General features: G+C 42.4%; 1 protein-coding gene across 1 annotated transcript in view; it reads left to right on the forward strand.

Annotated features, from left to right (window-relative positions):
• Positions 1-9,740, forward strand: part of rcbtb2 (regulator of chromosome condensation (RCC1) and BTB (POZ) domain containing protein 2) — a 31,061-nt gene extending 21,321 nt beyond the window's left edge. Inside the window, exons 8-12 of the mRNA XM_076282284.1 lie at positions 895-1,085; positions 1,403-1,529; positions 4,137-4,276; positions 7,228-7,358; positions 7,682-9,740. Of these exons, the coding sequence (XP_076138399.1) occupies positions 895-1,085; positions 1,403-1,529; positions 4,137-4,276; positions 7,228-7,358; positions 7,682-7,822 (730 nt within the window). The 3' untranslated portion in view covers positions 7,823-9,740. The remainder of the gene's footprint in view (positions 1-894; positions 1,086-1,402; positions 1,530-4,136; positions 4,277-7,227; positions 7,359-7,681) is intronic.
• The last annotated feature ends 2,184 nt before the right edge of the window (positions 9,741-11,924 follow it).

Below are 11,924 nucleotides of genomic sequence, written 5' to 3' on the forward strand. Positions count from 1 at the left end.
CTTTATATTTTATTGTTGATGGTTTCCTAAAATATCTTATGTTCATATTCCAAGCGAATTCCTGCCAGTATATGGATTTCAGGTGTTTATATATTCCTTTAAAGCTCTGTTCCCATTCCTTCTCCAAGATAAGTTTTTTTTAAATCATCCTCCCACTTCTCTTTAATATAATTTGTTACATTTTCTTCATTCTGTTATAATAATGCTTTCAGCCTATGGGAAAGTAAAGGTCTTCTACGATTCTATCAGATGTATGATGAACAAGGTTTTGAATCTTTTGAAAACATAGAAAGAAGATATCAATTGCCCAGGAGCCACTTTTACAGATACCTGCAAGTAAGAAGTTACGTAAACAAAAATATACAAATAGCAACTTTAAATGAGATCCACCCCTTTGTAAGGGGAATATTAAGAGTAATTGAAAATGAAAGTATAAAGAATATAACCGGACAAATTTACCGAATATTGCAACAGAATGAAGAAAAGGTATTCTTCCACTATTAGAGCTACTTGGCATTTAAGAAAGAGACTTAGTTTATAGAGGTCACAAAGATTGTACTAAATTGTACTAAATCTATACATATAATCCAAGTTAAATTATAGGGCTGTATTACACCTCCACAATAATTGTCAGTATTTCATTTGGTAATGGCCTGCATTCAATTTATTTCTCCAGACAACAGTATAAGTTAAAGTAAAACTGTAGCTTTCATTTTTTTTTTTGACTCCTGAGCATTTTAATAACCTCAAGGCAAGCTACGGTGAAACTCTTTTTAGTATTGGAGCAGTGCCGAGATGCTGATGCAGATTCCACCTCAACACCCTCCATTGTAACCCTATACGTTATCTCCTCTCCTCACTTTCCTTCGTGCTCCGTCCATGCTCTGTGCTCAGGATGGTGGAGGTGGCCGCCTGTCACACCAGCCACACATCTGCTGCCAAGACGCAGAGCGGCCAGGTGTACATGTGGGGCCAGTGCCGTGTCCAGGCCGTGGCGTGCCCGCATCTCGCCCACTTCTCCACCACCGACGACGTGTTTGCCTGCTTCGCTACGCCTGCCGTAACGTGGCGCCTCCTCACCGTGGGTAAGCATTGTGTGTGGGGGCGATGGCCATTTAACATGATGACTCATTAAAATCACTTATTTTAGATTTATGACTGAAATATGGTGCTGATCCTATTTTAGAACAGAATGCCTCCGGAATGTTGAATTACTGCCCTCTGCTTTATAGTAGTGATATGCTTACTGATACTGACTGGTAATGAAAGAATAGCAAGGAAAATATTCCTATTTATATATGACTTTGCACATGGAAAAAAAATACATTCGCACCCATGTATTTAAATTGTAGTTACTCTCAACAACAGACAAACAGCCTTAACAGCGTCCTTGGTCTCCTAGATGGGGATGACTACTTGACGGTTGCTCAGTCACTCAAGAGGGAGTTTGACAGCCCGGAGATCTCAGACCTCAAGTTCCTGGTGGATGGGAAGTTTATCCACGTCCACAAGGCCCTTCTAAAAATAAGGTAAATGTGTGTGTGACCCCCTGCCCCTGTTAAACCAGGCTTAGGCTCTACATTTTACATAATTTTAAGTGTATCAAAATAAACTACAAAATACGGAAGTCACGCCATGTATCAAAATAAAATACTCTAATTTTGTATTTGGAATATACTAAAAATGCTCTTTTAAGGGAGCATGAAATCACTTTGCTTCGATATCTGTCTATTTTAATCTATGCCTTCATCACTACACTGATTGTGTAGATTAAGTAGACAGTGTTTGAGAGCAACAGCTTTTCTCTGCCTATCTATGGAAATCTCATAGATCTATCAACAGATCAACTATGTCAACAGTTAACAGATCAACTATGTTGACCTGCCTGTTACACCTCATAACATAAATACTGTATCAGAGATGTATTCAAAAAGTCACAACTGAATTTATCAAATGGTACAAACTAACCACCGAACCTATTGAGAGCCACATAATGGGGGCTTAAAATAACCCAATGCAGTTCTATTACCAGAAATGTTGTATCAGCGATTGCAGGCCCAAAAAAGACCCATAAGTAGGCTATCAAATAAACACGTCTCTGTAGGCAGCCTAGGCTCTGAGATCTGCACACAAAAACAATTGCTACCAACAAGTGTTGCCAACCACTCAAAGGCAAAATAAAGTGTTCCAATCAATAACAGTCGAGATGCACGTTCAGGAGAATTTCAATTGCACAGGAGGGAGGGGGAGGGAGTAGCGAGCTAGCTCTCTGTTTTGTTTGATAGTCAACAGAAGTGACGTTACCCCGCCATCACGTATACAACCTTTAAAATAACAGCTTCAAACTGATGGTACACTGACATATAATATGGAGAATGAAGTCTCTGACATTGTCAATACATACCCAGAATGCTTGATATTGCACTGTTTATCATGTACGATCATGACCCTTTTAGTTGGTTTTTAACACACTGGGTACAATCTAAGCACTAAATGGTGTTCTATTGACCGTAACGGGCATAAAATCATTACCGCGGCGGTCTTTTTTTTTTTTCTTCAGGATATTTTTCTTTTCTTTTTTTTTCTTCAATAATTTTGTGTCAACGATTCCCAGAACACTGAAAGACCGGGGTGCAAGAAACTTGGTGGGCAGGTAGCACCTCAAGGATGACACAACCATTGTTTTTCGTTTTGACCCGTCGTTCCCCCGGCGGACTGGACCCCCCCGAAAGGAGGGTAGGGCGGACACAGTTTTGTGTGAATATCTCGAGAACCGTAGGGCCTAGGAGGACCTTTTTTTTTTTTTTTGTATGTTTGCTTATAGGGGCCATGTCAACCCATCCCACATCCACTCAGTTGATGTATAGCGCCACCTAGTTAAAATTTTGTGGAGTTCCGTTTATGGGGGACCAAACAATAAATTATACGTGTACATTTAGTGACTCTACACTATGCATGCGCACACACACACTCATAAACACATGCACACATAAACGTGCTCTCTCACACACACACACACACACACATAAACGCGTGCACACACACAAGCACACACACATAAACACACACATGAAGACACATACACACACCGTAGACATGCAGGCATATGCACGCACACACACACACACACACACACACACACACAAGCACACATAAACACAGTCACGTGCACGCACGCACGCACGGACACATAAAACACAGACCAGAGTGAACCAGAGACGTTGCAAACCACATGTGTTTAGATTCCGCTATTGCCAATGACCCATTCATTAGAACTCTCATGATCTGGGATGCATTAGATTAGATTAGATTAAATTAACTTTATTGTCCCAGAAGGGAAATTTGTCTTGGGCATACAGTGCTACATACAGCTGCTTACAATACAAAACACACGCAAGTTCAACGCCCTATACCACATAAAAGATAACAGGAATAAAGTAAGCACAGCAGACATAGGAACCTCAATCTCTAAGCAGAAAAACACACCCTTGATATTTCGCATAGCCTACAACTACAGTAAAATAGTATTGCACATTTCCTAATTGTGTTTTCCACTTACACCAGTGAATATCACTGTTGTTAGAACACAATAAGCATTTACACCAGGGTTTCTCAAACATTTTGGTTCCTTGGACCTCTCGTAGGGGAAAGAATTTTCCCAGGACCGCTCATAATTGTAGCAATTTACCACTGGTTACATAGAGGAGAACTGCTTTGGTAAAATTAGAGTTGCCAAGACTCTGGGATCCTTCAGTGGATGGTCTTTTGTGTACCTTTTTAAAAGAGGTCTCATCCCTCTATATAGAACTGTCTCAGTCCCCCTATTCAGTGCGTCAGCTCATGTGTGGGGGCCATACTGTGCCATCCTGTTTACATGAGGAGGAAGCCACCACAGGGAAACATTTCACAGGGTTCCCCCTTCCGTTGTTTTCCAGGAACACACACACATACACACTTGGTGTTTACAGGGACTTTTCTGTAACAGGCATCTCCTCGGTCTAACCAAAGTGCAGTACTGCAGAATTCGTTCACTCAGACATGATACTCTTGTGATTTGTAGTTTCCTTCAATGGAATGTCCCTTGGAAGCATGAAGGGATTTTTTTTTTCCATCCTCCATCACTTCTCTTCTGGCAGGTGTGAGCATTTCCGGGCTCTGCTGAACGAGACCGACGAGGATTCCATTGAGGTCCATCAGTTCTCCTACCTGGTGTACCGCGCCTTTCTGGAGTACCTGTACACAGATACCATCAACCTGCCACCTGAAGATGCCATAGGTATGCATGCCTTTCTTCTTCTCAAGAATACACGTCAGTGCCAGGGCAAAACGATGACAACATGGTTGCCTTAATTAGCATTTAATACAGGGGTGTCAAACATACGGCCCGCGGGCCGGATGCGGCCCGCTAGATGGTTTAATCCGGCCCAGACTTGTAGAGAATAAATTTCTGACTATGTCAAAAAAACCATCTTATGACATGAATTCAAGATGAAGCACAGCAGACCTTTCGCGTTTGTGTTGGGGAGCGCAATGTTCCAACATTCCATTTATTTACTATGCGGGAGTAGGGGAGAACTGGCACAATCCTAACACTTTTCTATCCTCTCCATTAAAACACGATTTACACCAAGGTGTTAGACTAGAAAGCTGTGAAATTTGTCCAGAAAGGAGGTACATGCATGCATGCATACATACATGTTTACTCCATGAAAGTTGAAACAGAATTAAAAAAATGTTCTAGTTTGTTAAGAATTTATAATAATAATTTATAATTAAGAATTTATTAATATTCTATTCAGCTACTATTCATCAAGTGCACCACAGAGCCGTGTGATAAATGTCTATGTTAAACCATTGTTGTTAAGCATACCTCAGAGCCAACATCTTTGCTTCATTCTTCACTGACAAAGTAGCTGCTATAGTATCAGTCTGAACCGTACAGTCACAACCTGGTTACCCGGCTAAGGGCGCAACAAGAAACCTAACATGCGGGCGGCGCAACAGGCTACAGCGCCCATACCATGTACGGGTCCAAGTGCCCACGGGAACCCAGGTTCGAGTCCGGCCTGCGGTCATGTCCCGATCCTACCCCATCTCTCTCCCATTCCTTCCTGTCTATATTCACTGTCCTATCCGAATAAAGGCAAAAAGTCCAAAAAATATACTTAAAAAAAAAAAAAAAAAATATGCATTGCATATCCTCAGGCTTGCCTGGTTTATGTTTGTGTTATATTTATAGCTCTAAATCAACTTAACATCAATAAACATTACATTAACATTAAAATCGGAAGTTTAAAGTATTTCGCCTAAAAAGATAAATTATACATTCAGTTTACAGTCAGTTATAACAATAACCTAAACATACAAACCGCGACTCTGTAAGGAGAAATATAACAGATGAGTCTTTTGACACTTTTATTATTAATTATTTGTTAAACAGAGATCCAGTTCAGACCAGATTAGATGTATAATAATTCAAAGACTTTTGATCATTTTATTTTAGCATTCAGACTGTCGTGGTGCATCGTGCTCATATAATTTTTGTCAGCAATCACAGGGACCAAGATTACAACCCTTCATGTGATATTGTTCTGTGTGGTCTTGGTCATCCTAGTTAACCAAATGTCTGCCCAGATCTCCCAAATTATAACTTGAAAAATAGAGCCTAGAGACTATAGGTTTGTTTTTCTGGACATACAGCCATATAAAGTATTCTGTCTTTATCCTTAAACATTGAAGGTAATGAAATGTGTGAATAGGTTTTGTCAGCAGTTGGCACTTGGCAAACACCAAAGTGCAGCTATGGATAATTTTATTTAACATGAAGACTAGCCATTAAATGAATATGATGATCGTAGTTAGTAAGAGTCCAAAGCACAACAAAAAGTAGAAACTTCCAGTCCTTGAGCTATCGGCCGATTAAGACTAAAGGGTTCAACATGCTTCTGCGTCAACTCCACGGCGTAGCTACACCAGCACTCCTACGGCGTTGTGACTATTTTATGGTTCTGCGTCGGGTTGCTTTGCATCGTGGTGCATTTTACCGCCATACCGCTCGGTGTCGCCTGTGTCTGCGTCGCTCACCACCGAAACAGGACTATTTGACCGAAACGGTACTCAGAATGGCAAACCCCATAGACTGTCGTGTTAAAATATTGCTAATCCCCACAGTATGCTGCTTGAAACAGACTATCAAGACACAGGACAAGTTGACCAATCACAGTCCTTGCGGTCTGCGTCGTACTTGACTGCCAGATCTCGTGGCACAAGATCTCGTCACACCCCTATTCACTGGATTCTGGTACTTTTCCAGACTTTATCGCCTGGTCTCGCTCCTCCCATTTCTTTCTAAGGCTATCGAAAGGGTGGCTTTCAAACACGTCACAGAATTCTTCTCACAGAATGACCTTTATCCTAATCAGACTGGCGTTAAAAGTGGCTACTCCAGTGAGACGGCTCTGTGAGACGTGAGACGGCTCTGTTTTCTATGACTTGAGGCTCTGGTAGCCTCGGCCAGAGCAACAGCTCGGTCCTTGGTGCTCATCTTGCTTGACTTATCAGCTGCTTTTCACCCAGTTAAACCACCACATCCTACTATCTATACTCTCAAGCATGGGCATTACAGGCAAAGCACACTCCTGGTTTGAATCCTACCACACTGGGCGATGGTTCAATGTGTCATGGAGAGCAGTGTTTCGGTATGCATGTATGGTATGAGACACTAGCTACGTTTCCTCAAAGCAATCCTCAGGTTGTCATCACCTGACTGCTTTGTGATATTAATAGAAGTACCCAATGGAATTATACGTGAGACGGTCAGATGATGGACAATGGTTCAGTGTGTCATGGCTAGGTCAAACGTCCACATCTCATGTCCACGTCTCACCACAGGGGTGCTCCTGCCCCATAGCTAGATGCTGCTACCTGGGTCCGATTATCCACTCATGTGGCTTCTCGTATCACTGCTACGCAGACGATACTCACCTATATCTGTTTTTCCCGCCTAATGACACCACAGACTGAGATCTTGGTCTTCTTTGTCTTCTCTGGTCTCAGTCTCAATCTCAGTCTTAGGAAATACTATGCATCTACAGAACATGGGTGTGCCAACAGCCGCATGTTTTAGTTTAAATAATGTTCCTCATGTGTTATCAGCCTTGCCTTAATAACCTGGTGATGTTTAATCCTTTGTGTGTGTGTGTTGTGTTTTTGTTTGTTTGCGGTCAGGACTGCTGGATCTGGCCACCTACTACAGAGAGACTCGGCTGAAGCGGCTTTGCCAGGAGACAATCAAGAGGGGCATCTCCGAGGACAACGCCATCACACTGCTGTCGGCCGCCGTCAAGTATGAGGCCCGGGTAAGATTGCACGTTTGACCCTCACCGCATAAGCATGGACATGTGCGCGCATGTACACACCACACCACATTTAAGCACCTTACACGTTACCTTCATGCTATGCCTCGATGCTGTACACAAATCCGTTTCGCATGAACATGCATGTATCTCTCTCTCTCTCTCACACACACACACACACAGACACTTTTCTGATTACAATTATGGGAATGCTCATACAAACACACAGACACCGTTGCCTAGTCAGGACGTGAGTGTCATCATGGCTTCCTGTCCCCTTCCCTTGGTTTTATACCTTCTCCAGCTCTGACCTTTTGGGTTTGCAGGACCTGGAGGAGTTCTGCTTCAAGTTCTGCGTCAATCACCTGACGGCCGTCACTCAAACCCAGGCCTTCAACGACATGGACCACGACCTGCTCAAGAACTTCATCAGCAAAGCCAGCCGCTACGGGGCCTTCAAAAACTAGAAACCCTTCCGGAGCCTCAGAGACCATGGAGAACGGGGACAGACTGGGGGGAGAGGGAGGAAATGGAAGCCTGGGGGGGGGGTAGATGGCTGGTGAGGCTGGTGGCTGGAGCCCCAGTGGTCGGATGCCAGCCAGGCATGACTCTGCACTTTCTGCTGCAGGCCTGTGAGCACATGGAAAGCCAAGGCAGGAGAGGAGGGCCAACGCCAAAAACACTGATGGCCCAGTCAGGGCTGAGATGAAGGAAGGTCAGCCTTAGGGGAAAGGGTTCACCACACCAAACCTGCTCACACCGATCATTCGAAAGGGACATGGATATGGATTGACTATTATATATGTATATTTTTTAACTGTAGTCGAAGCACCAGTGTAGCTGTTCAAAAGATGAAACAGCTCATTAAAGGGAGTTCTCGAGAGGAAATGTCCCCAGAAACACACACACTCACTCACTCACTCACTCGCTCTCTCTCTCTCTAATTCTGTCACTCACACACACACACTCCCCCCCTCGTTCCTCTTTTTTTATGATTTATATAATTGGACAAAATTGGAGTACTCTATATAGCGTTTATACATGTAAGTTGCAAGACTTACTAATGAATAAATTGCATTAGACTGGGTTCCTGGTCGCTTTGCCTCTCTCACTAGTGCCCCCTGGATTCTCTCTGAGAACATGCTTCCAAAAAAAACCTTCGTTTTGTTGGTGGTAGATTTCAAAAGGGCAATTCTCCCATGTGAACCATGTGCATAGAAAGGGGTGTGCTGTGTTTGGGGTGTTTTCTGACACATTGTTGATGATTGTTTTCTGTTTTTGAGAAAACAAGCCTTTCCACTGAGAGGTCAACAGCAAAATGAGTGCTTAGGCTAGGTCTTCAAAAAACGCGTTTGGATCCTCCCAAAATGTGGCTGTACAAGATAGTGTAATTTAAAAGCACAGCTCTTTGTTAATAAATATATATTTTTGTTTTATTAAACCACAATTTATTAAAAAACAGAAAATCCAACAAATATATGAAATAATTCACTTCTGTTACCTGTGGCAAAGTATCCATATTTGTGCTTTTTGTTCCATGTTATTGTTTTGCACATCAAAAGCATCCAATTACTGATTCATGTCCAATTTATGACCTGCAAGGCGATGTGACACATGTCATAGTATTATTGTATTACATATTTGTGCTTTATTGAAATATTCATTGAATGTACTACTTTGTCTTTAGCAAAGGTTTAGCAGTGGTGGTGTTGACACCGAGTGGGGGGGCTAAGACCTTAAACAACCTTGCTCTGTCAAACATTAACTTTCTGTGCCCAGCTGAAAGCACTGTCCTGAGTCCAGTTGACCATGTTGTAGACGTTTTAGCAGGATGTCCATGCAGTTGAGCTTTATAACCAACATGCCAATGAATCTCAGCTTTTCTCAACACCTTAGTCTCTCCAAATCACAGCTAGCCATCGTAGGTTTACTTTAGCCATTAAATTCATAAGCTGCTGATTTCTTTTAGAACTGGGAAATGACAATGGAAGAAACTGCTAATTTTCTTGCTTATTGTTTACGAATGTATGTTGTTTTTGTTTGTTTGTTTGTTGTTTTTTAAGTAAGGGGATGAGGTTTTTTTTGCAAATTTGCGCATTCATCCCCCCCATCCCTTATAGACCAATGGCAAGTAGCTGCAATGGTTTGCTTTGTCTGGTGGCCAGTCCAGTGTAATGCTGCCTATGCACCAAAACAGCTTCGGAGGGAGCCCCCACTTTTTTCCCCCTTCTTGATTTTGTTCAACTGAAAATTTGCAATGTTCCAGTGGTGTTGCCACACCACTCAAATAAATGGACTTGTAAAAGAGGTGACAAAACTACTTGGCGATGTGCAACCAGGTCTAATGTATTTTCAGTGTGTAAATAAATGTCAGTGAGAACACGACCTCCAGGCAGTCCTGATTTATGTGTCTGTGGAAGAGGAAACCGTAAAGACACTTGCATTTTCTGTGTTGACAGGACCGGGGTAGTGTGTTTGTCTTTGTCTGGTGTTTGGAGAATATTTACACAGCCACCTCCGCAGTACTTGCATCCATCACTGTGAAGAAAACATTAAGCAGTAATCGAATATTGGGTCAACACGGCTGTGTTTACATTGATATATTACCCTTGTTCCCAGTTGGATGGAGGTTATTGAAATCAAACCCATCTGTCTGTGTGTATTCCTGTTTGTCTGTCCGCTGACATAAGAATTACCGACTTTGGTACTGGTACGATGTACTTCAACTTCTGATACAAAGGAGTGGCCATATCTCGCTTCCCCCTATGTGATCAGGATGCAGGAATATTGATTTCACTTGCTTTACTGACAGAAAAGGGCAAGGGCTTGCAGTCACCTGGCGGCTCTTGTATTCTGAATAGCTTTTCCATCTATTTAAAAATGCTCTTGGCTGGCACACCTTCGGATCCTGTGAAGTGTGTGATACGTCATTTGGCCTGAAGAGGGCAGTGTCTAATTTGATCACAGCTCTGTAGCAGTAAGGCCTGTCTCATTGCTAAGAAGCAGACTGGTGGTAGGGGGACGAACAGTCCGCTCGCTGAATAGCCTTCCCCTGAACTAAGTTGAGAGAGGCTCTCCTCCACACTTCCACATTTCTTCATGTGAGCGTAGTGATTCTGTGCTGCTTAAATAACTTTAATCAGTGTGTGGTCAGACAAGAAAGGTTTGTTTGCTTTCCCAAATCACATCTTGAAAATGTCTTGTTAATGCCTCTGGCTACTGTAAGTGTGCTGTATGTGAGTGAAACCCCTTGCAAATGTACTTTGGAATTTTAAATCCATTTTAAAGGAGGGGAATTTGCTGGGGCTCAGTATGAAACAAGCATTCCTCACTTTAATTTGATCACAGCTCTAGCAATAAGCTTGAATGCTCTGTGTAGCTTTGTGAGCTGCACTTTGAAGTCTACAGAGACTTCACCCGTGTCATATCGAACACTTCACACTTGCGTTCTCCCTTTAGGCATATTCGTCTTCACTGCAGAAGTTCACATAAGATGGCAAACATTGCATGAATATTGCAACAGCCAGTTCTGGCTAGTGTGGTGTGAAACCATTTCCTGATCATTCAGCATTTGATCATAAGCCCTATAAAAGGTTTTGCTTTGGAAAGCAACCGAGCTTGTCTTTTCCCTTTCTTAATCTACTTTTCCTGGCAGACAAACGTCCATTTTTATTTTCACAGCAAGTGACGTTACCAGTAACTGTCAAGCTGTAGAAATAGTTTCAAAGCACCCTGTAGCAATAAGAAATTTTTTTTAAATCCTGCATAATCCTATAAACTGTCACCAATCTGCTTTGCCTGGTGTTGTGGAATTAAAGCAGGGGGGCAGTGGCCTGTCAGTCTTGATGAGATTGACAGAAGTGGTCACCTAAGAAAGTGATTAAAAAAATAGAAGACCATCGTTTACCATTATTTACACATAGGTTGTACTGTTTGTACTATTACAAGTGGCACTGAAGAAACTGGCCTTTAATGTTCTCTTGCTGAAGATTATTTGATGTCAGTTGTGTATGTAGCCTTATTAACTAAAACATTTGGAGTTTCATGGTTGTATAGTGAATGTGTTGCAAGTTCAAAGTTAAAACATCTTTGGGTAAAATAAATTCTCAGTGACCTCCAGACACCCCAGGCCCTAAGAGACACACAAAAAAATTCTGCTAGATAATCAAGGACCACAATAATCTTTTTTTCACCAACTTCCTCTCCCTGGACGACTTCATGGATGTGCACTCTTTCAGCACAGTTGGCCCCCAAAATAGCGTTTTGGCAGTCCCATTGTGAGTTGGCATGAGGAAGCCTTTGACATGAAAGACAGCGGTGGCGCCAAACCAGGAATCTCGATGGCCACTGCGAAACGACATCCCTCAAAAGAACACAAAGGACACTTGGAACACACACACACAGTCCCTCTTGGTTTGTGTGATGCTTCCTAGCTTTCCTCTTTGCCAGGAATGGATGTCATTTCTGTTTGTTCCTCGCCTTGAGTGGTTTCTCCCAAGGCCACAACCCCTGCTGTACAATAACTCCACCACCAAGCACTTCAAGGCTAAAAGCAATACAAGGCAACTG

The sequence above is a fragment of the Alosa pseudoharengus genome, unplaced genomic scaffold, assembly GCF_046254945.1.
Source record: "Alosa pseudoharengus isolate Yale_2024_CS ecotype anadromous, Long Island Sound unplaced genomic scaffold, YU_APseudo_1.1 YU_APseudo_1.1_scf_13, whole genome shotgun sequence".
Taxonomy (NCBI): domain Eukaryota; kingdom Metazoa; phylum Chordata; class Actinopteri; order Clupeiformes; family Clupeidae; genus Alosa; species Alosa pseudoharengus.